At 56.3% G+C, this 27,980-nt stretch overlaps 2 protein-coding genes and 1 long non-coding RNA gene across 3 annotated transcripts; 1 reads left to right on the top strand and 2 right to left on the bottom strand.

Moving 5' to 3' along the window:
• Positions 1–236: 236 nt before the first annotated feature.
• Positions 237–6,285, bottom strand: LOC116184213 (uncharacterized). The gene is made up of 3 exons (XR_004148970.2): positions 6,257–6,285; positions 2,117–2,254; positions 237–470 (listed from the first exon to the last, which is right to left on the bottom strand). It is a non-coding gene; the product is annotated as an uncharacterized LOC116184213 (long non-coding RNA).
• On the top strand, positions 368–16,093 carry EGFL7 (EGF like domain multiple 7). Its single transcript, XM_031506302.2, has 10 exons — positions 368–476; positions 3,438–3,506; positions 8,808–8,973; positions 10,476–10,601; positions 10,734–10,846; positions 11,418–11,513; positions 12,732–12,890; positions 13,692–13,756; positions 14,010–14,166; positions 15,815–16,093. The coding sequence occupies exons 3-10, from the start codon at positions 8,894–8,896 to the stop codon at positions 15,835–15,837; spliced, it is 819 nt and encodes a 272-aa protein (XP_031362162.2). The 5' UTR covers positions 368–476; positions 3,438–3,506; positions 8,808–8,893; the 3' UTR covers positions 15,838–16,093.
• A 548-nt stretch (positions 16,094–16,641) lies between these two features.
• Positions 16,642–24,899, bottom strand: AGPAT2 (1-acylglycerol-3-phosphate O-acyltransferase 2). The gene is made up of 6 exons (XM_021543795.3): positions 24,672–24,899; positions 21,124–21,257; positions 20,553–20,728; positions 20,338–20,433; positions 18,764–18,836; positions 16,642–18,318 (listed from the first exon to the last, which is right to left on the bottom strand). The coding sequence occupies exons 1-6, from the start codon at positions 24,857–24,859 to the stop codon at positions 18,167–18,169; spliced, it is 819 nt and encodes a 272-aa protein (XP_021399470.1). The 5' UTR covers positions 24,860–24,899; the 3' UTR covers positions 16,642–18,166.
• Positions 24,900–27,980: the final 3,081 nt, after the last annotated feature.

Raw genomic sequence — 27,980 nt, 5'->3', positions numbered from 1 at the left:
CCTGCTGTCCTCATCTGTGGCATTGCACAGTGCAGGCAGGAGGCTTCCAGGGTATTTTGGGATAAAGGAACAGCTGGGATACCCAGGCACTGTCTGGCTGTGCAGGAATACGGAGCAGAACCACACCAGTGAAGGGCTCTTGGTAGAAATAACCCAGCATCTTTTTTCCCAGGGTCCAGCATTCATGGAACCAAACCCCTGAGCAAAGAATCAAACACAGAAATGAACAACAAGGCTTTGCCAGTGATCGAATGAATTTCAAGCTGGATTGGGAAGGTCTGGCAGTGCTTGGGAGGCTGTGGAAGGCCGCTGTGGCTGGAGCTGGAGCATCCTCAAAAATCCACCTCACCTCTGGGCAGCAGTGGGAAACGCGGATCTGCCCCGGCAGATTCTCCCTGTTCTTGCCTGGGATCTGCCGAAGGAGCGACTCCCCCTCTCTGCTGTTCCACCACCAGCTCTCCCAGGCTTCCCTGGAGGTAAGGACGAGAAATTGGATCCGGTCCGGAGGCTCATTCCAGCCTTTTCCCAGGCTCTGCTGCTGCAGGTGGGGCTGGCCGCGGGGAGGCAGATTTACAGACTGCAACAAATTGGGGTAAAGGAGCCCTCCCCTCTGTCCCAGCAGCAGCAGCAGGGCTGGGAGAAACACCGGGGAAAGGTCCCAGACCGGGCAGGGAAACAAAAGTGTCTCAGCAAAGAAAAGTGGGGATCAGAACTGTTCTTTCCTCTCTCCCAAAGTGAGCGCCGGGATCCCCGTCCTGCCCATACCCAGGGCAGGTTCCTGCAGCTGGAAACTTTCCCCTGGAAGAGAAAGATAATCAGAGCGAGGATTTCTTGGGTGAAAGGCTCTCTGCTGAGCTGTTCCCTGGGCTGGTGCAGGGGCTGAGCCATCCTGCAGCTCCCAGCTATCCCACCACACCTCCCATGTGCTGATTCACTGGGAAAGTGGGGCAAGAGACCACTGCCAGGTTTTTTTGCCAGGGAAATTTTACAGAAATCCACAAAATTCAGTTTCTTCTTGGGTGGGATGAATCATTTCCCACCTTTTACACTGCAGCCATTGCTGCATCCTCTAAATGTAAATAGAAATTCAATAGGGGAAAATAAAGCTGGCTATGGGATGGTGCCCTGTTCCTGCATTTGTTTTTGCACAGCTCCAGCTCAGCTGCTGGTTGTCCCCATGGGCACCTTAAGTCAGAACACAGTAGCCCTGAGACAACTAATGCTTGTGAATCCTTACTCAGGCCAAAAAAAAAAAAAAAAAAATCACTTTGTGAGGCTCAGGTCTCAGTTTTAATATGCAGAGTCCTGAGCCACTGGTGGCAACAAGAGCGAGAGTTATGATGGGTCAAGTTCTTTTCTTGGTTTGACCTGGTTTTATCCCACTGCCATCAGTGGACTCCTCTAGATTTCCACTGAGATAGCTGGAGTGCAGCTGAGCAGCTGAGAACAATATGAGCCAGAATAGAACAGTGGGAGGTCATTTCCCTCCCAGAGCCCTGCAGAACAGGGGCTGCTCCAAAGCTTGAACTGAAGTGTAAAGTTTACAAACAGCCTCACGAAGTCCCGAGCAGAAGAGTTTGTCCTAGAACAGCAAAAAAAGCGCCATTCCTCCTTTCTTCTATTTCTGAGAAGCACCAAAAATTCCCTTTTGCTTTAGCAAGTGCCTCTGGTTGTGTGCCAGACCCCCGTGGAGACCAGTGAGAGCCCATTGTGCACTGCAGGGTGGGGTCAGGCACGCCTGGGGGGGCTGGAAGGTTTTGCATCTGTATGTGTGTCACTCTCTGCCCTGTCCCCATCCATCTGTCCCTCCAGCACTCCTGTTTGGGGCGAGCTCGTGTGCCTGGGCACGTCCCGTTTTCTGCGAGGGGCTGCAAGTGCTCCTCTCTAAAGAGCAGCTTCCTGATCTGGGATTTAATTCTCCACTGTTAATCCTTCCATCTTCATGCCCCAGATGCCTCCCACCCTCCAAGCTCTGCTACCAAACAGGGAAAGCACTTCCAGCCCTCAGCTCCAGCCCTCAATGCCCCACGGATGCTCCAGGGGGATGATGGATGCCCAGGCAGGAGCTGTGGGCTTGGCAGGCTCTAGGAAATCGGGAGGTGGGTGAAAATCTCACCTGCACAGCCAGCCTGGTGCTCAGCCTGGGATCTGGGATCTCCCAGCTCATGCTGCTGGTGAAACCAGTGGGAGACAAGGAGGTTTTGACATGGTTGAATCCAAGAGGGAGGCTGGGCAGAAACATTTCTTTGCTGGCCTGGAGACAAGCATTAATGTTAGATGTCGTGGGAGTGCAGTTCTGGTGTGCAAGGGAGAAAGCTGTGGGGGAAAAATGTAAAATATCGGGCAAGGGAGGACTTTGAATTCAGGCAGGAGCCAAAATCCCCTGCTGCCTTTGTCAGGAGCTCATCACACTGACATTAACAGTGCCAACAGATCTGATCTTCCCCCACTCTGACCTGGCATAACTCCTCTGCTTCCAAGGGAGCTTTGCCAGGCCTTGTCCTGGGGGATTTCCCTCCCAGCATAATGAATATTAGCACAGAAGACACAGAACCCTCCCTGAGAGCAGAGGATTAAATGCTCTTTTAATGGGCTGCGTGTAGTTCTTTAGCAGCTGACTCAGGCACTTGCTCGAGCAAAGATTTGACCCAATAAATGGAACTGGAAACTTTTTGCAGTTAAAATACTGGCAGAATTTAAAATACTCAGTGCACTTAGGGAGGGGCTGCCTGTGGCTGAGAAAGCTCCAGTGGGGTCCCTGGAAGGAGCGTGCTTGGTCCTGTGCTGTGGTGGTGTCCTGAAGGACGAGTCCATCCTCTTCCTCACCATCAAATTTGCACTTGGAATCCCAGGGATTCATGCAAAGCTTTCCTGGGCAGTGAGGGATGCTTGTCCTTAAATGAGGGTAAATGGTAGAGTGTCATGGTAAAGGAGAATGCTGGGGAGCAGCAGGTGGGATCACAAATCAGGGAGGTGAGCTGGGATACACCTGGGAGAGTGTGCCAGGTGCACTCCTGTTCTCCTGGGTTCTTGGAAAATGCCAGCCTCGAGCACTGGCAAAGCTGCTGGAGGGGATAGATCCTGCTCAGCAAATCCCTTCTGCTCATCAGCCCCGCTTGTGCCCCGGCCTGCTCAGCCCTAAAAGGTGCAAGGGCACCGTGGCTCTGCCTGCATTCCCACTGGGATCACAGCAAGCAGGATCAGGGCCATGGGCTGCTCCTGAAACACCCTCTGTGGGGTGGGGATGGGTTTCCTCATGCCCTGCCAGGGTGTCACAGTGTCTGTGCCTCTCTGGTGGTGGCTCTGTGGCCACCACCCTGCAGGGATCTTTGGGAGTGTCCAGGGAACGCCAGGTCCATCGTGGGTGAGGGCTGGGTCGCTGCTCTCTGCCTGCCTGACAAGGGGAGTGTAACACTGGCCTTTTTCTGTCCTCACAGAAAGAAACCAAGATGCTCCTTAAGCAAAGGATCCCTGCTCAGGACACCTGATGGAGCAGCGTGGATGAGGTGAGTCGTCTCCGCTGCAAAATGAGATCCTGTGTTTTCAGTATGGCCACACAGAGAAGCTCTGGCTTCCACACGCATTTTGCAATTATTAGACAATAATTCAGGCTCTGTTCATCTTCCCCATACACCAGAAAAAAAACCAATAATGCTCTCTGCGTAACAAGATAATTAGTGTGCTTCCAAGGCTCTTGGGAGACGTTGCCTGTGCTGATGAAATTAAGGGAGCTGAAATCACTCCCCAGAGGTAGGATGGCTCCAGAGGGTGAACAAACCCGTGTGAGATGCTTCACAACACAGAGCTGCACTTCCAGCAGCACCAGCAAACCTTTCCCTGCTGCTGGGAGGGATCTCCATCTCCACCAGCACTTCCAGAGAGGATTCCCCTCTGTTCCCTTCTCAGGGAGGATCCCACCAAAGCTCCTTTTACACGGAGAGCCCCAAGCACCCATCAGCTTCCCCGGAGGGTGCAGCACGGCCCGAGGCAGTTCCAGTCCCATCAGCAGCCCCAGCATATCCCTGAGGAAACAGAGGGGATGGGCCAGTGATCTCAGTTGTTCTCTTGGAGCCATTATTGTTGAACTGGTAAATATTTCCTTTAAATGCTTACATGCTTTCAAAAAATTTACAGGGCTTAATGGGAACAAATATTCCCAGGGGGCTGTATCCTGCCATTCATTTGCACATCAGATCCCTGCTATCTTTAAGAATGGTTCTGTGCATGGGCAGGCGCCTAAGTCATTTGAGAAACAATAACCCTCTGTGCTCTAATTTTCCAGACAAAAATGTAGACAAAACAAGTGGCAATTTGGCACAAACCGAGCCGCTTTGATAAATAACTGGGCATTTAAGAGGAGAAGCCTGTAGGCAGCTGGGCCGCCCGAGCTGTCCCGGGGCAGGTGTTGGGCAGCCGGGGCTGAGCCCTGGGTGTCACCCCGGAGGGTCCCTCTGCAGATGGGGGACTTCCAAGGAATTCTCTAAGCATCCTTTAGGATTTGCTGGAAACATCACCGGCTCCTGCAGGACTTTGGAAGGAGCTCAGGGGGATAAACGGGCACGGCGGGAGGGTCTGGAGCAGGTCTCTAACCCAGGGAGAGATGAGTCTCCTCCTCACATCCTCTGTGCTCGTGGTGGGCAGTGCAGACCAGGACAGAGATTTTTAGTCAAGAGAATTCAATTTGCCCCGTGCTGCGATGGATCATCCCCCCGGGGAGTCCGCACAGCCCTGGGCGAGGGCCGGGGCCGAGCCGCGATGTCTCTCGCTGCTAATCCCCTGCACACCCAGCCGGGCTGGCCCTTGGGGGCCGCGCGTGTCCCCGCAGCGTGGGGCTCGTGGGGCTGGTGGGGCTGGTGGGGCTGGTGGGGCTGGTGGGGCCCGTGGGGCTGGTGGGGCCGGTGGGGCTGGTGGGGCTGGTGGGGCTGGTGGGGCCCGTGGGGCTGGTGGGGCTGGTGGGGCTCGTGGGGCCCGTGGGGCTGGTGGGGCTCGTGGGGCTGGTGGGGCTCGTGGGGCCCGTGGGGCTCGTGGGGCTGGTGGGGCTCGTGGGGCTGGTGGGGCTGGTGGGGCCCGTGGGGCTGGTGGGGCCGGGGCTGCTGCTGCCCTGGGCTCACAGGTAAGGCTGCACACCCACCGGAGCGCCCCGCAGCCCCGTCCCCATCAGCGACAGCATCAGCGCCGCTCCAGCAGCGCGTCCCCTCAGCCGGGGCGCCCCGGGGCTCCTGCCCGGTCCCCGCCGGTGCTGCCCGGTCCCCGCACGAGTCCCGGGGAGCCGGGGGCAGGTGGCGGCCGGCGGGGCCCGGCGGGGCGGGGGCAGGCGGAGATCCCCGGCGTTTCCCCCGGCCGGGAGGCTCCGCTTTCCTCCCCGCCGGGAGCTCATTGGGCCGGGGCGGAGGGACCGGCCGGGGCCGGGGGAGGAAATGCGCGGGGGGCCGCGGCGCGGCGGCGACTCCGCGGCTCCGCCACCGGCACCGGTGAGTCCCGGCGGGCGCCGCCCGGGGCTCGGCACGGCCGGGGCGGGGGGCCCGGCGGGGACGGGCGGGGGACGGGGGTGCCGGCGGAGCGGGGCTCGGTACCGCAGCGCGGGGGGCTGGGAGGGCTCAGGGCTCGGGCTGCTGCGGCCGCGGGAGCATCCCCGGGACATCCGCGTCCCCGCCTCCCCGCGGGTGTCCCTGCATCCCCCCGGGACACCCGTGTCCCTACAGACCCCCGGGACATCCGCGTCCCCGCCTCCCCGCGGGTGTCCCTGCATCCCCCCGGGACACCCGTGTCCCTACAGACCCCCGGGACATCCGCGTCCCCGCCTCCCCGCGGGTGTCCCTGCATCCCCCCGGGACACCCGTGTCCCTACGGCTCTCCGGGACACCCGTGTCCCTACGGCTCCCCGGGACATCGTGTCCCTTTAGCTCTCCGGGTCACCCGTGTCCCTACAGCCCCCGGGACATCCGCGTCCCCGCCTCCCCGAGGGTGACCCTACAGCCCCCCGGGACACGGGTGTCCCTACAGCCCCCCGGGACACCCGTGTCCCTACAGACCCCCGGGATACCCGTGTCCCCGCAGCTCCCCGGGACACCCGTGTCTCTGCAGCCCCCCGGGATATCGTGTCCCTGTGTCACCACGGGACATCCGTGTCCCCGTCTCCTCAAGGGACACCCGTGTCCCTACACCCCCCGGGACACCCGTGTCCCTGTCTCCCCACCGCACCCCCGTGTCCCTGCAGTCCCCCGGGACACCCACATCCCCGCAGCCCCGGCGGTACCGGCTCCCTGCACGGTGTCGCTGTCGCCGTGTCCCCGTGTCCCGCGGGCAGTGCCACAGCTCCCTCCGCGGTGTCCCCACGCTCCATCCATCCCGCGGCAGCGCATCCCAGCCCAATCCCGCGCGGGGAGCAGCCGGAGCTGGCTGCGAGGGCGAATCCATCCCCTCCCGGGCCGGGTTTGGCTCTGCGGGCACAGCCAGGCTTGGAGCAGCGGATTTACCTGCAGAACAGGCCGGGCTGTCCGGAGAGCGCAGCCTGGTGCTCCCGGGAGAGCCATGGCATCCTCGCCGGGGGCTGGCTTCTCTCATCCTCGCGGCGTGATGATTCCTCCTGCTGCCGGCTCCTGGGCAGGGCTGCACGAAATGCTGCTCACCTGTGCCCTGCGTTGGGAGTCCTCTCGGTTGTCGTTGAGGCAAGAGCAGAATTTGGAGAATTTAGGAGAATTTTGGGAATGGTTCTGGCTGGTGGAACAGGGAGCCCCAGACTTGCAGGAGCACGTGGTCAGGCAAGGAGGATTTGCTGACCCCTAAGACATAATTTCACTTGTCAGACCAAGAGGCTTCACCTCTTCATCTGAGAGGCTTAAAAGGCCTTTTTTAATTTTTTCTTGAGCATAATTTTTTTCTTCCTTAAGTTCTATTCTTTAAAAAAGCATGGGATAGACGGTGGCAACAGGTTGGATGATCTTCAGCAGCTTTTAAGGGGTTGATTTTTGTAAACCCATAAAAAAGACAAGTCTAGACTATCGTATTTTCTATTTTTACAGCTTTTTCTGTTACGAAGCAACCATAATTTTATAGTCCAGAGGGATCCTCGAGGTAGGGAAGTGCTGCTCCAGTTCAAAGTGAAAAAACAAACTCTGTATTTTAGGCTTGTGCCCTGTGTTTCTTGCCTTCCCCACAAGGAAAGCTCCCGTTGCAGCCACGGGAATCCTGTGGGAGGATGGAGATGGTTGGCAGAGTTTGGCTTCCAGACGTGAGGAGCAGCACTGAGAACCTGGGATCTGGGATTGTAGGGAAGTTTTGTGTCCCAGTTTAGCCCTGGGAAAAGCTGGCTGACGGAGCAAAGGGGAGTTGGTGTGTGTCCGTGCACCAGTGGCCTTGGAATGTCTCTAGGAGGACTGGGGAGAGGGAAAACTCCTTCAATATTTTTAAAAATCCTGCAGGACAAGCAAGATTTGCTTTCCTGATGGTGGAGGTACCATACCTTCTTCATTAGGAAATTAAATTAATTTCTGTGTTTGAAGAAGAATGGAGTACTACAGGCTTTAAAGCACCAAAATCCTCCTTCCATCCTCAGGGCTGGGCTTGCATGGAAATCTGCTGGGATATTTGATATTTGACATTTGATATTAAGGGGCAGGAAGGCACCAGGCTGGTCTCTCTCCAGATGTGAATCTCCATTTCTCCCTGCCTCAGATTCTTCTCCTGCACCGAGGAAAGGACGATCCCGAGTGCCTTGGAGACCTGCAGGCTCTGCAAATTTGCCATGGGTATTTGTAACAACCTGTCTCAGAGTTGGGATTTCCCAATGGAATTTGGGGATCAAACTGCAATTTTCCAGTCCAGTCCTGCCCTACAGCATGTGGGGATTTTAGAAAGTCGATTTGCAGATCACGGTATCTGCAGCCTTAGAAGGTTTCTTGTGTAGCCTCCCCTTTCAGAAAGTTTAGTCAGAAGGTTCTTTCTTTAACTGGTGAATATTTTAGGTGGGTTTCTTTATTTCTTCCTCCTTCAGCTGCTGCCATCCGGAGGCCAAGTGGTTTGTTTAAATGAGATATTGTTTCAATTGGATATTGTTACTGACCCTCTTCAGCCTTGTTTCGTATTTGTCCTCTGCGAGAAAATCAAAACCTCTCGGTTTGTGCCTCAGAGCCGACTCTGCAGATGGTACATGTGGCCCTTACAGCACTTTTCTCTGTCACGAATTTGTGTTTTAAAGAGAAGAAGATCAGATTTCAGTGTTTAATGTGGTGGGAAAACGCAGCTTTACAATGCTGTGTGCATTAAGAAATGACAGGCCATTGTTTTGCCCTCGCTGCCTGGAACTGGCAGCGAGTTGGAGGCAAAACACATCCCTTCCCTGCCCCCAACACAACTGCACAGCTCCTGCTGCCCTGAGAGCATCTCCAGGCATCCCCCGAGCTAAATCAAGGATAATTCCTGAATTAACATTGTGCCACACTGGTGAGACCAGCGGGGCAAGGGGGGTTTGTGCCTGGAGCAGCTCCCACCTTGCCAGGGGTTTGTCCCCACGGCTCTGTCAGGTGTCACCAGCTGGGCAGGGACACCTCACAGAACCACAGAATGACCTAGGTTGGAAAAGACCTTTGAGATCAAGTCCTTTGATAAGGATAACATCTCCTTATCAACTAAACCATGGCGCTGAGTGCCACATCCAGTCCAGTCCACGTCCAGTCTTTTTTTAAACACGGGGACGGTGACTCTGCTGCTCCCTGGGCAGAACATTCCAGTGCCCAATCACTCTTTCAGTGAATAATTTTCTCCTGAAATGTCCTCCCTCCCTCACAGTGCTGCTCTCCTGCTTGCAGGGATCCCCACTGAAGGACGAGCCATGCAGTAGGAGCCAGCACAACCCACGGAAGAGCAGGAGCCAGTGCTGCAGGAGGGACGGGACATGTGGAGCCTCAGCTGCCTCCTCTGGGGACTCCTCCTCATCCTCAGCACCACCAGCATGGAGGGCTTTGCCCACACAGGGTAAGGCTCTGTTTTGCCTGCACCTCTCAGGTGTGTTCCCCACCCATCAGGGTGAGGCACGTCCTCTCTTGGTGGGAGCAGCCCTGTGTGGCTCTCTGGGCTGGTGAGGAGGTGGAAAAAACTCTCCCAAGGCTCAGCAGCCTGTTGCTGGTTGTTTGCTTTCTCACTAAAGCTAAAACATCTCTCAGAGGAAACGTCCCAGCTCTGTTTAACTCCGTGCAGGGACACAAAGACACTCTGGGCATTTTGTCCAGGAGAGTCAAAAGCTCATCAGGCCCTGAGCTGTTCAGGAATTATTACAGCCTCTTTCAAGCACATCCTTCATGAAAATAATGTGTGAAATCCTGCTAGCACACAAATCAAGCCTTGTGAACACGCTGTCACTGAAGGATGCAGCTCCCATCAGAGGAGGACAGAGCTGCCAGCTCTGATGGGCACCCAGGGAAAGCCTGGGCTGTGCTTTGTGCCCCCCAGGACTCTGCTGGGGCAGTGGCAGCTCCAGCAATTCCCCTTCCCTTTCTGGGAAATGGGTCTGGGAGCTCTCCCTGGATCCCAGCACAGCCTGGCCAGGCACAGCTCAGCTCCTGCTGGGTCTGAGGAAGCCCAGAGCTCAGTGCCCCAGTTTCTTCCCCAGCTGAGAGGAGCTGCAGCTCAAAACCCTCCCCCAGACACAGCTCACATTTTCTAGGAAGTTTGTTTTTACACTGAAACGCTCCTCCAGCGTCAAACCTTTCACATTCTGTCCAGGACTGAAACCACAGCTGAATTCCTCGCTCACACGCACAGGCTGCAGCTAAAACTTTGTTCTGAATTTTACAAAGCAAACAATTGCCATTTAAAAATTGCATCTTCTATAACATTAATCATGAGGCTGAGAGGAGTTTTCTGGAGTTAATGGAAACCATCTGATGTCCATGCTAATTCCCAGGCTTTTTATTTTAGTTTCTAATTGAACTGGGAGGCTGAGATGAGTAGATGGGTTCCTCAGTGGGACTGACCTGTTTGGGCTGGAAATTGTTGAAAAAAAGGATGTTTAAGCAAGACCACTTTGGCTGTTAACCTTGGGAAAGTTTTTTACTGGATAGCACTTATCTTAGGAAGGCTGGGGAGTGCTTTTTATCCAACCTCTAACTTTTTTTTGCGGTGAGCCTGACCCTTCCTGTGAAATCATTAATTTCTTGGTGACCACAGGGGCATCCGTTTCAGGAATGCAAAAGTCTCAGAAAGGAAAAATCCACCCAGAAAGTGAGTGATTTTAGGGGAAAGAAGACAATGTAATGAGTAAATCATCCCTAAATCTGGGTCCCAACTGCTCCCACGGGACGGGGGGAGGAAGCGCCCACGCCGCTCAGTGCTCCAGGGCTGTGTCACTGACCCGAAACAGCTTCAAGTGGTTCTGATGTCACTGGGGCAAGCGGGCACTGCTGTCCACTAGCCCGGTGCAGAGAGGGGAGCTGGGGCCGTGCCCTGGCTGCGGGACTGACCCAGCCCTGTGTGCCCAGGCGCAGGGTGTGCTCAGCCACGGCGCCGCCGCGCCGCCCCGGTGCCCACGCCGAGTCCCATGTGCAGCCCGTGTACCAGCCCTACCTCACCACCTGCCAGGGCCACCGCCTCTGCAGCACCTACAGGTGAGCCACGGGCAGCAGGGATCCTGCTCCCCCCCCGGGGATGGGGATCCCAGCTCCCGGGAGCGCCCCGAGCTGCCGTGGGAGCAGGACACGGCTCCGGGCCACACGGCTCAGCCCAGCCTTGCCTTGCAGGACCATCTACAGGGTTGTCTACAGGCAGAGCTACAGGCAGCTGGCCCAGCCCATGGCCTCGTGCTGTCCTGGCTGGAGCAGAGCAAACGGCCACACGCTGGGCTGTAACAGAGGTAAGGAGCTGCTGGGTCACCCCTGTGCCACTGCCCGTCCCCAGACGTGTCCCTGGAGGGGGGCCCCAGGACCACTTCTCTCATTTACCCACCCTCTGTCTGTCAGATTCATTCTCCCTGAATTAAATTTTCAGCATCACAGCCAAATGTGGTTCAATATTTGATTAATTCCCAGCTTTTCTCTGCTGCCTCTTGGGCCTTATTCCTTTGGGATCGCTTATTACCTTTTTAGTTAGCAGAGGATAAATAAAACAAGTCCTTCCCATCGAAATCAGCAGAAATGGATGAGAAACCCTTTCAGGAGACAACAAAAATAAACCACAGCAGCAGCCAGTCTGTTCCCAGTGAGCTCAGAGTGTGGCACAGGGGGCTGCTGCCTGTTGCCCTCCTCCTTCCCATCTCAGCTTCTTTCCAGCTCCTCTTCCTTCCACCCACCCTAAGTCCTGCTCCCTCTGGGCAGCTCAGCCCTGCTGTGTGGTGCTGGTGTGTTTTGGGGTGTGCACACATGCAGGGTGGGAGGGAGGGAGCTGGGGAGCCCCTGGGTGATGCTGTGCTGGTGTTCCTCTCACAGCTCTGTGCTGGGAGCCGTGCCAGAACGGCGGGAGCTGCGCCTTCCCCGGGAGATGCTCCTGCCCCCCCGGCTGGACGGGGCAAGCCTGCCAGACAGGTACTGGCCATGTCCCCTCTGTCCCTGCTCCCTGTGTCACACCTGCCCTGCTGCTGGAGAGCTTCTCCTGGGAGCATGCCAGCTGCCGTGGGGCTCTGGGTGTCCTTTGCCCCACACCAACCCCTCAGAGGGGACAGGGACCTTGTCAGACCTTACCCCTTATCAGACCTTGGGCCACGTCTCATTGTGTCCCTGTGCACACACCTGAACAACACCTGCTCCAGGAAATGATGGGAAGTGTGGCTCCCAGGGGAGGTCTGACCTCCCTTTGGCTGCCTCAGCGCTCCCTCCTGTGCACCCCCATTTTCTGTGCCTGCTGCTCCGTGCTGGGTCGGTGTGAGCAGAGCTGTGAGCCTCCCTGTAGCACAGAGCCCTTGTGGGGCCAGCCTGGGATCGTGTGTTTGTGATCATCCCTCCCAGGCTTTGTAAACTCTTGCTGTAAACTAAAATGCCCTTTTACTGCAGAGACTAAAAATCCATAAACCAAAAATATCTGGGGGTGGAGGAGAAGCCTGGTGATGTCCAGGCTCCTCTGCAGCACAGGAAGAGCCCAGTGCTCCTCACAGCGTGGAGAAATCAGGCAGTGTGGTGCACACCAGTGCTGCAAACCCCTACCACAACATTTCCCAGCTTTTCCCAGCTTTCCAGCCTCCTGTAAGGCAGAGGAGGAGCGTGTGGCATTGACCCATGCTGGGCCAGGCAGGGCTGAGCCCATTGCTGACAGCTCCAGCTCCAGGGGAAAGGATTTTCCCACTGCCTAAAACAGATTTGCCCGGGCGTGGGAAGAGCTTCAGCTCTTTCTGCTTTGTGGGAACAGCTTTAATAACTCCCCCGTGTGAGGAGAGGTTACTGGGTTTTGTACACACTTGAAAGGCTGATAGCTCCTCGCCACAGCTGGCTGGAACCAAAACCCCGGCCGTAAATCCGGGATGAGAGCCGAGCACTGCCTGCGCCCGCCTGGCCAGAGCTGGGACATTTCTGACCACAGCTTCTCCTTCTGGCAGTGTTGTGGGGGCAGCAGGCGGAGGGGAGGAGGCCAGACCCCTTCCAGCTTAGCCCAGGTTTATCCAGGGCTGTCCCAGGCACCCAGAGCTGTGCCCGGCCCAAACACCAGCTCATTGTGGGGCACTCACTGGGGTTCCACTGCATCCCCCCTGTGCCTAAGCCACCCGTGCCCCTCAGCCTGTCCCCTCCTCACTAGCTGTTCCTGTGTTGCAGACGTGGATGAATGTGCCAGCCAGAGCCACGGGTGCAGCCAGCTCTGCATCAACACGGCCGGGAGCTTCCACTGCGCCTGCCGGGACGGCTTCAGCCTTGCTGCCGATGACAAGGGCTGCCAGCCCCTGGTGCCAGCGCCAGACACCTCCAGCCAAGCAGGTACCCTGTCCCCACACTGAGCCCAGCTGCTGGGGGCCTGCAGGGAGAGCTGAGAGGACACAGCATCGCAGGAGTGGCAGGAGAGGGGACAACAGCCAGAGCCCCTCAGCTTTATTCTGGCTGACCCAGCAGTGCTTCTCCCACTCAACTTCCCCCGAGCACAAATCCATCTGTGAGGGTGACGGGGCCTGGCTGCGGCTGGAGGTGTCTGGGATGTGTCTGTTCTCTCCCTCATCATCCTCGTTCCTGCAGGGCGGGTCCGGAGCCACGAGGAGCGGCGGGCGCCGCTGGTGACGGCCCATTATTACTTTTGGTACGCGCTGTGACACTTCAAACTCGTACCGTGAGTAATAATGCGCTGTGGCCAGCACGGGCATCACGCAGCAAACACCTGGGACGGCCTGCACGTGCCCCACCTGCCTCCACCCCTGTGCAGGAACCTCAGCAGGGACAATCCCTTGTGCCCACCACAGCACAGGGCAGAGCTGGGTGTTTTTTGGCAACACGGGCACAAAAGGCCAGGATCCACCAGATCTTTTGTCCTTTAAGCATCGCCCCACTGCTTGAAACCCTCCCCGCTTCGTTGCAGGTGCTGCAGCAGCAGGAGCAGCCTGTGCCTTTAGCAGCTGGACTAGATGCCAGCAGGTCCAGCTGATGCTCTGGGGAATGATCCCCACCCTGGGTGGGGAAAGCAGCAGAGCTTGGCCAGAGACCTGCAGCCACGTCTTTCTCCCCAGCAGCTTCCACCTCACCTCGGCAGTGGGCTTTTACTCACTGACATTCCCTCGGTCACTTTTTCAGGTCCCTCCAGTGAAATGAAGGAAGAAATGAAGGACCTGAGGAGCAGAGTGGAAGCGCTGGAGCAGGCGAGTTGCAGCACATGCCCCTGCCCTGTTCCTGCTCAGCCAGCTCCCACCCGGGGCTGTTTGCAGCCAGGGTTTCCCTCCTCCCCGGCTCTATTTTTAACATCCCAGCAGCAATCCCAGCTGTGCTGCCCGCAGCGCCCACGCCACAGCTTTTCCAGCCCTTTGAACGCACCCACAGCCCCTTGAGCCCTCCCTGGTGGGTGCTGTGTCCCCCCGGGTGGTCCTGCACTCACTGCTCCCCTTCTCCCTGCAGAAGCTCCAGCTGGTGCTGGCCCCCTTCCACAACCTGATGCCACCAGAGGATGTCGGTGCAGACCCCATCAGCCGCCTGTCCCACTCCCTCCAGCAGCTGGACAGGATTGACTCCCTGAGCGAGCAGATCTCGTTCCTGGAGGAGCGGCTGGAGACGTGTAAGTGCCTGGAAAAAGCAGTGGGGAAGGATCTCCCTCCAGCCATCCCGGCCACGGGGAGCAGATGCAGGCCAGCGAGATCAGTAACACATATGCCACTGCTAATCTGGATCTGCCTCAAGCTCAGCAGCCTGTAATTAATAAAGGATGAACACAAACAGCCCATTAGCTTCGTTTCAAAGCTGTTTCCATGGCTGCAACATCTGACTGCCCTTGTAGCAGCCAAAAATTGTAGGGTTGGCACATGGAAACGTGGCTGTGGGGCAGAGCTGAGGAGGCACTGGGAGCAGTGGGGCACCTGTGGCAGGCAGCACCTCACAGCTGCTGTCCCTTCCCGATAACTCGGTCCTTAGGAAAGAACCCCCAGCTCTTAGGAAATTAACAGTCCAAAAAGTCAATCAGGGAAGTTTAGGGAGCGTGCAGAGGCTGGCAGATTTATGACCTTGGGAAGTTTCAGGTATTTATTTTGGAAGTTTACAGGCCAGTAAGGGCACCAGAGAGGGTCTCCGAAGAAGCAAACTGAGGAAGGGACCCCAGTGAGAGCTGTCATGTGTGAAATGGCTGAAGGCTGGGGGTCCTGCCTGGCGTCCCCACCACGCAGAGGGACAGCGTCCCCTCGGGTCCCTGTGGTGCTCACCTGGGCTCCAAGCAGAACACAACCAGCTGAACTCTTTTATTTTGATATGCAGCTCTTTGCAGCTCATTTTCCCAATAAAGAATTCCAGAAACTAGGCATGGCTGGGGTGTGCAACAGCAGCTTGCTGAGTCTTGGAAAGACTCAGGAGAAACTGGTTCAGGGCATATTCAGTCCCAGTTCAGCGCTTGCAGTAATGGCTGAGAAGGAAAAGGAATTCAAAGAACTTGTCTGAAAGCAAAGTAGCTGCAAATAGACACTTAAAAACCATCTCAGAAAGGGGTAATTACCAGAACCACTGAGGGTTCCAGCAGGCTGAGTTTTCTAGTAGTGCCCTGCACATATTGTTAGTGACAGCACAGAGGAATGTGAGCAGTATCACAAGGTAACATGGATTCATTCCAAGGGATGACTCCAAAGTCCTGAAATTAATTTCTGCCAAGTCTGTCTCAGCAAGCAAAACCTGTTTTTGTCTCTTTTCATGGTCCCTGTAGGACACAAAGCTGTCCTGTCATACCCCAGCAAGCTCTGGGGCTCGCAGGGCATCCCATAGAGTTACTCAGCCATCCCTATTCCATGCCTGGTGGAGCATTTCCCAACTGAATGCTATCCTATAACTGAGAATTGCTCAGTGGGGGATGTGTGCAATGACCAAAAAAATTATTTTCTCTTATTTAAACCACCAGCAGAGGCACCAGGTCAGAGCTCTGTAAGCCATAATGATTTTGGCCCCTGATCCAGCACAGGTGTTACTGTCACTGGATTTGGGGACATCCTGCACAGGGCCCAGGCAAGGACTGTGACATGCCAGGGAGGTGACAGTGACACTCCCGAGTGTGGGGGGGATGAAGCCAGCCTGGGGTTGTTTGCCAAAAGGAAAGCAGCAAGTGTGGGTGACATTCCCAGAAGTTCAGGTCAGTCTCATTCTGCCTGGCAAAGTCACAAACCAAAGCCAGGCTAATGACTGAATTTATCTGGCTGAATTTATGTTTTTTTTTTCTCTAATCTTCCCAGGTTCTTGCAAGAATGAACTCTAGCAGAGTGCCTGGGGACCTGGAGCAAGCTGAGTGCATCCACAGCTCTTATCTCCCTCTCCAGCCCCAGGCTGGGGATGAAGCCACACCATCACAGGAAGGCACAGGGTGGCAGGAGAAGGTTGGGCTCCCAACAGCATCTCCATTGTTCTCTCTTCCAGCTCACCTCACCAAAGGCCATGCAGTTCCTTCCAAACTGGACTCTGAGCCCTCTCCCTGCTGGAGAGGCAGCAAATAAATGCCTTACCTTGTGCCATGAGTGCCTGGCTGTGCCAGACTGGCTGTGTGTGACCTGGGGGGTGTTCAGCTTCCCCTGGCTTTTCCTCAGCGTTATCCTGGGATAGCAGCTCCCAGCACTATCCTGGGATAACAGCTCCCAGCACTATCCCAGGATAACAGTTCCCAGGGAGCAGTGGGCACAGGGCTGCCTGTGGAGCACAGACCTGCCCCAGGCAGGGCAGCTGCCTCCCCATGCTCCCTGTGCTTACTGTCCCAGGGACAAGGTGGGGACAAGTCCCTGCAGCCCCAAGCCAGGGGTCACAGCAGGGGACAGGTACCCCTGCAGAGCTGGGTACAGGAGTGGGTGCCCATCCCTGCAGCTCCTGTTCTGCTCTCCAGGAGCCCTGGAGTTGGGCTGGTGCCTCAGCAGTGAGGCTGGGTGAAGCACAGCCCTCCTGCCTGGGGGGCACAGGGTGAGGACAAGGATCCCCCCTGCCCCTCCATCACCAAACCCACCCTCTGCAAGAGCTCAGGGCTCAGCACCCCACATCCTCCCCCCTCAGCCCCCATACAACACAAGGAGGCTCCTTTATTTAAATAACCAAAGGTGTAATTTCTTTTTTTTTGTTGTTGTTGATTTTTTGTAAAGCACATAACATTCTCAGCCCAATTAAAAGTGAACAGCAGACAACTGCACATAGAGGCACTGCTCCCTCCTCCCAGGAGGAGTCAGACATGGTTCCCCTCCCCAGGAGGGCCCTCCTGGGTTGGCCCTCCATGGCAGCCCTTTATCTGCCACTCTCACAAAGTGCTGGTTTGGTTCCCATCCTCCCACCCCGACCCTTCCCATCCCCTGAGTCTGTACTGTAAGGCCCCTCCAATGAAGCCCCTGGCAGCACCAGCTCAGCCCAAGGGCTCCTTCCATGGAGCTCCTGGCTTTTCCCAGCTGAGCCTTTAGCCCCAAAATGCCAGATAAACACAACTCCACCAATGCAAGCTGCAGGAGCTGGGTGTGCTGCTCACCTGAGTAGCCTCAGCTGGCTTATCCCCAGGTCCCCTGTGCCATGAACAGGAGAGCTAAAGCTACAGGAACCATGGACCTGACCCAGCCTCCAAGGGCATCAACATTTTACAGCTCCCGGCAAGGGATCCAGGAGCTCTGTTGGTCCATCACCCCAAGCACAGAGAAACCCCTTTTATCTGACTGGGAAAAGGGTTTATGTCCCCCAAAGGGGGAGCTGAAGCCTTCCAAGCCTTCCCAGCCCCCTTCCAGCTGCAGCTCACCCACCCTGTGGCTCTGCAGGGGTTTTACAGGCCGTGGAGAGCAGCAGCTCCGCCCCGCAGATCAGCAGAGACGCGGGACAGGCACCATCTTTCGGCCAGCGCTGACCATGACAAGTGACAGAACGAGCACGACAGAGCCCTTTGCCTCCATAAGGGGCACTGCAGGCGGCGAGATGTCACCGGGCTGAGCCACCACCACGGCGGGGAGCTGGCAGCAGTTTCCAACGTGATGCTCTTGTGACACAAGGGCGTCTCAAGGGGACAGGCCTGTGTGTCCCACTGGTGGGTAGGAGTGCTCTGGGCTGTCCAGGGAGGACACCACACTCCTTGCACTGCTGAAAAGCCAGAATCTGGATTTTCACCCAGTTCTCAGCCCTGTTTGAGCATCGAGGTTGTGCTGATACAAACTGCTGCTTGGTGGTTTCCACCTGGGACATCACAGGGCCACCTCACGAGGTGAGCCTGCAGGAATGCAGGTGCAGGGACAGTCACACGAGGCAGAGCTCAGGCTCCAGGCAGGTTTTTGCTGTCACCCCAAGCTAGCTGCAAGAGCTGGGGGAACTCTAGTCATTTAGCCCTTTGGTAGCACAAGTTTGATGCCTGAGAAATTCAGAAAAAAAGGAGATATTTCAAAGTGAGAAAATGAACCCATAAGAGAAATCCACTCAGAGGGGAACTGTAGTGCTGGCTTGACACCCTGTGTGTGCCAGTCTGTGGTGTTCCCAAGAGTTAGAAATCACTGCAGAGGAGAAGAAGATCCTTCAGTATTTGGCAAGAACAGACAGGTCCCTTCAGCCACCACCACACGGTGACACCATTGGAGATGCCTCTAGGATGAGTCCTTTGCCTCTCCTGGATGGCCTGACAGCCTGAAGAGGGTCTCCCTCATGGTGCTGAAGCATCTGTCAGAGAGGTCTGTGACATCATCTGACGTCAGCCCTTTGGTCTCTATTGGAGGCAGAATCTCAACCTTGATTTTGCCTGGGGACAAGAGAGGAGCCTGTGAGAAACCCACACACCACAGGAGCTCTGCTCCTTACCCTGAACAGCCCCAGCACAGCCCTCAACCCCTCCCAGGGCTTCAGGTATCCACCCCTGGAGCACAGGCAGAGTCAGATCCCAGCTCCAACAGCGGTGCCACCCAGAATAATCCCCCTGTACCCCAGACTGCCATCCCAGCCAGAGCCTGCCCAGAGCAGGAGGTGGTAACCAACTGTTAATGAAAACATCCCTCAATGTATTTAATTACAGCCCTTCCTGAGTTAACCCAGCCCAGGCTCTGGTGCCAAGTGCTTTGAACTGCCTCCAAACATCTCCCAGCAGGGCTCCTCCTGTTCACCCCAGCTCTGCTTCCCTCCCACACCCTTCTGAGCCAGATCTCCACACAGGACAACAGCAACCCTGTCTCCAAGTGACTCTTTGTTACCTGATGTAAACAGCTTTGTCTTTGGGTTATAGAAGGTGGTGAAGGAGGAATACACCACAGGGATCACTGGGACCTTGGGAAGGGAAGGAAAAGAGGAGTTACTGGCACTTCAGCAGCTCAGGGCAGGCCAGAGACAGGCAGCAAATCCCACATGGCAAAGCTGACCTGGCCTGGCTCTCAGACACACAGGGCACACACAGCTCCACAAACAACACCCACTTCCAAAGGCTGGAACAATCAGCAGTCAAATGGAATCAAAACCACGCCCCAAAAACTCAAGGCACAGGGATATTCAAGAAACCAGGGCCAAGTCCCAGTCCGGCCTCTGCTCAGCACTGGCTTTTAGGGCTCCTTGACCCAAGTGAGTCTTCAAAGCCCAGGTATTTTCTGTCCTGCAATTGAACACTGCAGGCTACCTGTTCTGACAGGCCCTGTCTGCTGTACAGGCATGTGTCTGGGGCAGGGTGGCTGCTCTGCTTTCAGTTTCTAAGAAAGGGAGTCACCAGTTGTTATCAATTGCTCCTGGGGAAGCTTCAGACAGACACAGGGCCAGAAGGGCAGGCAGAGCTGTTGTTGCAGTGCTGGTAACACAGCCAGGATCTACAGTCGGTGACTCAGGGGGGTGTAGCAGAGGTGGGGACCAGTTCCATGTCATCCTTTCCTCCCAGCAGCTGCCAGGCTCTGCTTTGGCTGCATCACCCAGGCAAGAATGACATGGTATCACACAGGCTACACCCTGGGCTTGGCCAAATGAACCCAGTGAGAGAGCTGGCATCTCTTCTCTTTCCCAAAATCCCTGCTCTACCACCTCTCCTGGGGAAACGAGTTTTCCCTGAGGCTTCGAGTCATCCCAGACTCTGGCACACTGCCCCAGCGCTGTGCCCAGGCAAACACCCTGCTCCTGAGACAGCTCTGGCTGGCTGAAGCTGTTTGCCTGCTCCCCCACTAACTGCTCATGGATGCTGTCATTTTGGAGAGAAAAGACATATCAAGAACTGCCATATGGCTGCCAGGGAGGCAGCAGCTATTTTCACACAGAGCAAGGCCAGATGTTGCTCTAAAGCACGAGAATTAACAATCCTGAATCATCCCTACACTATTGCAACCTGGGGGATTGAGAACTGAATGGACAGCTTTGGGCTTCCCCAGGAAAGAACCCACTGGGCTCCCTGCCAGGAGCGAGCTCTGGGCTCCAGCCATGCCCCCAGGAACCCCTGGGCACAGGCACTGCCCTGCCATGCTGCCAGGAAAGCCTGGAGATAGGGATCAAGTGTGACTGCCCCTCACATTCCTCCCTCCAGAGGGGACACCAGGATTGAGGCAGGCAGGAGAGGACAGGGTGATTCTCCACTGTCTACAGCCACTCATGCCCAGGGTCAGCTCATTCCCAGAGGGGATGGAAAAGGCTCTTGGCTGCTGCAGTGCAGCACTTCTGACACCAGAGGTTTACCTGAGTAGGTGTTACCTGGGAACACAGCTCACCTGAGAGCAAATGAGCCACACACTGCAGGATCAGTGTGCAGTGCCACTGCAAAAGCACTCAGGGATCCCATGCAAGGGCAAAGCACTGTTACCTGTGCCTGGACAGCGAGGTGAAATGCTCCTTTCTTGAATGGCAGCAAATCCCCAGTGCAGTTCCTTGTGCCCTCTGGATAGACCCACACCTTTGTCTGCACATGGAGAGACAGAAATCCACTTGCAGTGGTGGGAGACACCAGCCAGCTCTGCCAAGCTGAGCCAGCACCAGGAGTGCCACAATGCCCCGATGCCACCCCACAGTGACACTCACATTCTCAGTCACCATAGTCTTGGCCACCTCTGACATCACCATCTTGGCACTGCTGGTGCTCTTCCTGTTGATGAAGATGACGCCACCAAGGTACATGATGAGCCCCACGCTGCCCATGTACATCAGCTCCTTCTTGCCCACCTGGACACAGTTGTCGGGCAGGACCTCCATCAGCCCTAATGGGATGGCAGAGGGCAAGACCCAGCAGTCACCCCTGGGACAAGGACAGGACAGGGGCACCAGGGACAGGCTGCTGCTTGGCTTCTGAGAGCAGGAGGCTTGGCACACAGCAGAGTTAGTAGGGCAGGGTGGCTGCAGGTGACAGCAGGACACCCCCAGAAGCAGCTGATTCCCCACCCCCAAGGAATCCAGCAGGGCTGCTGGCACATGGTCTGGGTCAGCACCTCAAGGACAGCAGAACCTGGGGTGCTGCACAGGTGTGGGATTGCTCAGAGTGACAGGAGACCCTTCCCACAACCAGCACTGGGGCTGCTTGTCCAGGAGGTACAAGCAGGACTTCTCCCAATGGTGAGCAGGAGAAATGTTCTCCTGCCTCCCATCAGCTCCTCACCCATCATGTCGAGGATGCTCTGATGGTTGGACACAATGAGAGCAGGGCCCTCCACCTTGAAGTTCTCCAGTCCCTTCACCTCAAACCTCAGGCCGAAGAAATACTTGAAGGTCTTGACAAAAGCTTTGATGATTCTGCAGAAGAAAAAAAGGAGTCAGCAGCAGAGCAGAGAGGGCAGGGGCTGCTATACCCAGTGGGGATGGAAGGAGACAAGAAGAGCTCTAAGACAGAGAACCTCCAGTCTTATTTGTGCTGTGGTCCACCCAGGTGTCTGCCCTGCATGGTCCCACATGCTCCAGGAGTGCTGTTCATTTGCTCTGTTCAGTGCCATGGTTCTGGGCTGCCCTGGTGCTACCAGGCTCTTCTTCCTGCAAGCAGCAGGGCCCCACAAGTTGTTCAAATGATTCTCCCAGAAGCTGCCACTCCCCAGCACACCCAACACCCGAGGAAGGCTCTGCCAGGTCTGCTCCTTGCAGTGCTGGAAGATGGTGCTCAGTGATACAAACAAACCCGGGGTGCCCCAGGAAGGAGGGGAATGAAGGTGAGAAACGCTTCCCTGCACAAGGCAAGGATGCAGGCAGCAAACAGGATGTTTCCCACGTGGCCTGGCAGAAGATGGGTGCCCCCAAGCAAGCCCATGCTCAAGCTTTTGCTCTTCCCCAGTGGATCTACAGGTCTGACAGAGCTCCCAGCTTTTCCCAGCTGGGATATTCAAGCAGCTGCACTCAGCCATACCAGCATTGGAGCACATTTCCATGCCCTTGTCAGCCCACGGAAGCAGGGCCCATCTATGCCACCCCCTGACCTGGGGACTTGGGGACTTTCCAGCTAGTCTAAAGGACACAGGCAGAAGTTGGCAGAACACAGGAGCTATTTTGGGCAAGGGAACAGCCATTTACCAGGACAGGTGGCAGAGGAGCCTGCACGTGAACAAAGCTCCCAGGAACAGCCACCAGCATGGCTCTGCTCTCCCCCAGAGCTGATTCAAGCTGACCTGACCTCCAGCAAGCACCTGGATGTCCTGCCTCAGGGCCAGGCAGCCAGGGGATGGAGCTTCCCTTCCTGCAGCAGGAGACTGAGGCACAGCCAGCTTTGTCCCCACCACAGAGTCCAGCTTGGGAACTGTGCAGCACCATCCTGCTGAGAAGCATCCTTGTCACTCAGGTGGGAGGTGAGCACCTGGACAGCATCTCATCCTGGCTTGGCAGCAGCTCCCAGCATCTGCTCTCCAAAAGTCTCCATAAACTCTTGAGCCACAGCACTTTCCTCAGCTTGCTCCTACCCACAGCAGGGTTCACATCTCTGTGGGGTGTCCCCCCATGCAGACTACCCGAGCTGGCTGTGACACTGGAGCTCAGGCCAGGCCAATGCCCCGAGGTGACACTGCTATCAGTCCTCATTTCAACTTGCTGCAAAGAGCCACACCCAGGGAAAGGACACAGGGAGGAATATGCAGAGCTCCCATGCTCCACAGCCCGCTTCAAGGTCACAGGAGTGCAGTCCAGGTGAAGAGATGGGGTTACAGGTGACAAGAGGCAGGGTGACACGAACCAGAGAGGTCATGGGGATGCCAGGCCACCAGGGTGACCTAAATCACACTTCTCCTCCCTTCTGACTGCCAACCAAAAAAGAGGTCACCGCTCTGGAAGTCACAGTGCTCAGTGGCTGCTGGGAGAGGCTGGTTACACATTACTCAAGAGCAACCATCCAGCTTCCTCCTGCCAGCCCGGGGACAGACTTTCCTTGCACAAGATGTGGCGTGAGCCGCTGAAAGAGGCAAAGGGGCAGAGCTCAGAGCAGACAAAGAGCAGGGGTGACCTGCTGGGCTGGCCACATCACGCACAGGGTTAAAGGATGGATCTCAGTCCCCTCCAACCACACAAGCTCTGCTGGAATCAACGACCCAGATGTGGTGCAGCCACAGCTGCAGAGAGCTGCAAAACCAGTGCACTTATTGCCAGACACAGGAGCACAAAAATGACAGGGAATGGGATTTTTCAGTGCATCCCTAACAGTCTGAGTATGAAAGCCAGCAGCCCCCAGATTCACGTGCTCTGCTCCACAGCCAGTCACGGAGGCTTGTTTAGGATACTCTGATTTTCAAGGACTACTGAAATCTGCTTACCAGATTGGAAGCTCGTGCAAGATGTTTTACCACAGATAAACAGTTCTATCTCTATCAGACAGCCTGGGCAACCTCTTCCAAGTCACACCAGCTTGACACTGGAGCCAGCAGCACAGCAAGAACGGGGTGTTCTGCACCAGGCAACAACACCATTATCACTGTCTGTCCACCAGCACATGCTCCACTCCAGCCCCCTTTCCCAAGCTGGAATAAGCAGCCTGGGATGTTGGAGAAATAAGGAACTCACTGGATCACCTCAGCCATGGACCTCCCAGAGGCTGGGATACATCACCAGGATCTTCAGCCAGTGCCACAACAAGAAACAACAGGCTTAAGTTACAGGAAAAGGGTGGTTCTGGCCAAAATTCAGCCCTGGGTTTCAAAATGAGGAGCTATCAATGCAAGTCCTTGTTCCCAAATAATTCCTTGAAGTTTACAGAAAATTTAGAGGGTTTATTTTTGGGGAAAATGAAAGGATAGCATCTCCATCACTGATATAATAAATTCTCCCAGCTGCAGAGCTGGCTGAGCGTTGGAAAGCTGCTCCTGAGTGAGCAACGCTGGAGAGAGAGCCAGGCTGGAGATGGCAGAGCAGACTGCCTGGGACCGTGGCACCAGCTGGGACCGGCAGGGCATAGCCCTCAAGGCAGCACATCAGTGCCCTGTGCCCGCTCCCTCTGCCCCGAGTCCTAGGTGTGAAAGCCACACCGCAAAGCAAAGTCCAGCTCCACCTGCTCAGATGCTGCCAACCTTTAATCCTAAAGGATGTTAAGGCTCTCCTTTCTCCTGCATCCATATGACATGCTCAGCAGAGGTAAAAAGCTGCCGAGGGGAGAGCAAAACCAGGAAACGAGCTGTCCTGTGCTGCCAGCAGAAGTACCAGCTCTGCCCTTAGAATGTACCTTGGCATGGAGAGGAGGTGCTGGATGACAGCAGCCCCGTGGCCCTTGCCACAGGTGTCCTGCCAGGGGACACAGGGCAGGACAGCAGCTGCAGGAGAGCCGTGCCCTGGCAGCACACGGCCTGGGGCAGGGAAACACCCCAGCCACAACCACCCAACTGTCAGGATCAAAAGTGACCTTCTAGAGATCAGCTCCATCTGCCGTGGCAGGGTCACCCAGCGACACAGGTGTGTTTGGAATGTCTCCAGACAGGCAGATTCCTCACACTCCCCGCACAGCCTGCTCAAGCGCTCTGCCACTCTCAACAAACCCTGCCCTCCTGCAGCTTCCCCTAGAAGAGCCACCACCGCCACCTTCCAGGCGCTTCATCCCCAAAGGCTCTGCCGGGACAGCACCTCTGAGCCACGAGGGGACCCGCGGGGCTGCGCTGCCACCGATGTGACAGAGGCCGCCGCCACCGCAGGGGCTCGGGGCAGCGGCCGGGGGTGCCACCGCTGTCCCCAGCGCCCGGTCCCCCTCACCTCATGTTCTTGACGGTGCGGCCGCCGTTGACCAGCAGGCAGGCTACGGCCGCCAGCGCCGAGACCACCAGGCACAGCGCGCAGTAGAAGCTGATGCGCAGCGCGAAGTTGACGGTGGGGCTGAGCTCCATGAGGACGTGGAGCAGCAGCAGCACGGCCGTGCCCCAGAGCAGCCACCCCATCTCCATGACGGCTCCAGCCGGACCCGCCGCCTCCTCGCCGGGCAGGCCGTGCTGAGCCCGCCTTATGTGGGCGGCCCGGCCCGCCCCGCCGCTCGCTCGGCGGGGCGGGACGGGAGAACGGGGAATGTTCCCTGTGGAACGGGCATTCCTCGGGCTGCTGGGCGGGCCGCGGTGGCCATGGAAAGGGGAGGGGGGTGGTGTGTTCTGTCGCGGAACCCTGTGGGGGTCTGGTCCTCTCATGGACCCTAATGGGGATTTGGTCCCCTCACAGAGCCCTGTGGGGGTTTGGTCCCCTCATGGAGCAGTGTGGGGGTTTGGTCCCCTCATCGACCCCTGTGAGGCTTTGGTCCCCTCACAGACCCCTATGGGACTTTGGTCCCCTCATGGAGCACTGTGGGGGTTTGGTCCCCTCATGAACCCCTATGGGGATTTGGTTCCCCTCACGGACCCCTACAGGGGTTTGGTCCCTTCACGGACCCTATGGGACTTCGGTCCCCTCATGGACCCCTGTGGGGGTTTGGTCCCCTCATGGACCCCTGTGAGGCTTTGGTTCCCCTCACGGACCCCTACAGGGGTTTGGTCCCTTTACAGACCCCGATGGGACTTTGGTCCCTCATGGACCCCTGTGCAGCTTTGGTCCCCTCACGGACCCCTATGGGGATTTGTTCCCCTCATGGAACAGTGTGGGGCTTTGGTCCCCTCATGGACCCCTCTGAGGCTTTGGTTCCCTCATGGACCCCTATGTGGATTTGGTCCCCTCATGAGCCCCTATGTGGATTTGGTCCCCTCATGAGCCCCTGTGGGGATTTGTTCCCCTCATGGAGCACTGTGGGGCTTTGGTCCCCGCATCGAGAGCAGTGGAAGTTTGGGACCTTTGTGGAACCATGTGGAGTTTTGAGAACCCTCCCTGCCATGGGTTCCTGGGGGCGTTTTGTCTCCTCATGAAGCCCTGTGAGGGGTTTGGTCCCCTCATGGAGCCCTGTGGGGATTTGGTTCTTGCATAGATGGTTGTGGAAGTTTGGGACCCTCATGGAACCATGTAGAGTTTAGAGACCACCATGGGTGCCTGGGGACATTTTGTCCCCTTATGAAGCCCTGTGAGGGGTTTGGTCCCCTCATGGTGTTATGTGGGGGTTTGGCCCCCTCATGAAGCCTTGTGGACGTTTGGTCCCCCCATGGAGCCCTGTGGGCCTTTGGGACCCTCATGGTGCCATGTGGGGGGATTTCCCTGCCTGTGTGGTGCCATGGAAAGGCTTTGAGGTCCTCCATGCTGTGAGAGAGTTTGTGTCCCTCAGGGCACTGTGTGAGGTTTGGGGACCCTCATGGACCCTCGCCCACCTTCTCTGCTGGTGCTTGATGCTGGTTTTCCAGCGACACAAATGTGCTGAGCAGGACGGAGCTTTCCTTGCTGGCACTGGGGTTAGGATAGGATCAGGCCCTGAAGCTCTGTGGGTACAAAGCTGATACAGGAGATGAAAGTGTCTGCTGGAACAGACACAAACCATTCATTGACCTCATCTGGTTTTGCAACACTTTTTATAGCAAAACCCAAGTCCTACAAGTCTCCGCGGAGATTCCACTGGGGTAAGATGTGACCCTGTGTTTCTCAGCATTCCTTTGGCATCCACAGCTTTGCAGCTCCTGGAAAAATCAAGGAAAATTGTTAGCCCTGTTAAAATAACCGTTGTTCCCTCAGCTGTCCTTGGATTCACCAACAGAGGTTGCGTGCTGTTCCCAAACAAGCTCCCACCAGAAAAGGGAGGGCTCACTGCGCTTTCCTACCCCACAGCAGCTTTAGGGCTGGGAGCAGGAGACAGGCGCCTTCTCTGCCGAGAGCTCCCAGCTGGCACTCCCTACGGCTGCCAGGCAATGACATCTCAGAGCTGGTCTCATGATTCCAGCTAATGCATCAAAGAACCCTTATTGTATTAGCATTTCCACACAGCAATAGCTTAATCCCTGCTGCCTGTGTCCTGTGGGCTGTTCAGGGAGCCTTGCTCCAGTTCCATGCCAGGCAACATATGCCTGGGAAGTCACTGAGACCTTTGCAGCTGAGCAGACGCTGGGCCCGGAGCAATTCTGTGTTATCCTCGTGACTTTTCACTTTTGATGACACGGGAAGAAAGTCCCTGGTGATCTGTCACCGGGGCGTCGCACGGGCCGATCCGCGGAGCTCATAAACGCTGGCTGATGTTGGGAATCTGAAATGTAAATTCCAGCAGGGCCGCGGTGCCGGCGGCAAGCGGAGCGAACGGATCCGGTGTGGCGGGGTTGGTGCAATGCTCCACGTGTGGGTTCCTGGAGGAGCTTGGCTGCCATCCCCTTCTCCCCACGCTCTCCAGCGCGTTATCTGGAGTAATGCAAATGAAACATTTAGTATTAGTCTGCAGCTCAAGGAAGGGGAGCGCTTTCTGATGCCAGATTAGAAGCCAGACATGGGCCTGCCTGCGAGCAAGCAGAGCTGTCACACTGAGTTATTTCATAAGGCAGGCGGTTGTGCTGCCAGATGACGACAGCCTGTGCATTAACATTTTCATAACAAACTGCCTGATAGAAGAGGCCCGAGAGCCTCTGCCCGCTGTGCAACACAAGGATCACCTCATCACCCTGAAATGTGGCCATTTTGGGGTAGAGGCAAAGGTGACCCCATCCCTGTCCTCCCAAGCTGCAGCAGCCAGGATGAAGCACTTCCAAATTCTCAAAAAATCATGGTTTTCTAGATTGTGTAGTGTGTTTTGCATATTTAAACTACTGACTGGATTATTTAAATGTGGTAGAAGGGTACCCTGCAGGTACTGTAGCTGAGCAGGGCTCAGAATCCTTGGCAGGAGCAAGAACACATCACATGCCAAGCAGAAGGGTCCACGCAGCATCACTGCTGGTGGGATTTCTGTGCCTGGGACCATGAAGAGCCATGAAGCTCAAAGCGTTACCCTTGTCTTACAATAATCTGGCTGTGTTCTTTTATCTTTTATTTGCCTAAATTTATTGCTTCCCTTGGCAAAAACATGTGACCTCCCTGTGGATGACTAGCTTCTGACTGGAAAAGAAACAGAGCCAGGGAGACTATCTCCCACATATGGAGAAGGGAAGAGAGGGAAAGCACTTGGAAGGGTAGGAGGGAAGG

This window comes from Lonchura striata, chromosome 22, assembly GCF_046129695.1.
Source record: "Lonchura striata isolate bLonStr1 chromosome 22, bLonStr1.mat, whole genome shotgun sequence".
Taxonomy (NCBI): domain Eukaryota; kingdom Metazoa; phylum Chordata; class Aves; order Passeriformes; family Estrildidae; genus Lonchura; species Lonchura striata.
This window is presented reverse-complemented; position numbering and strand designations above follow the sequence as displayed.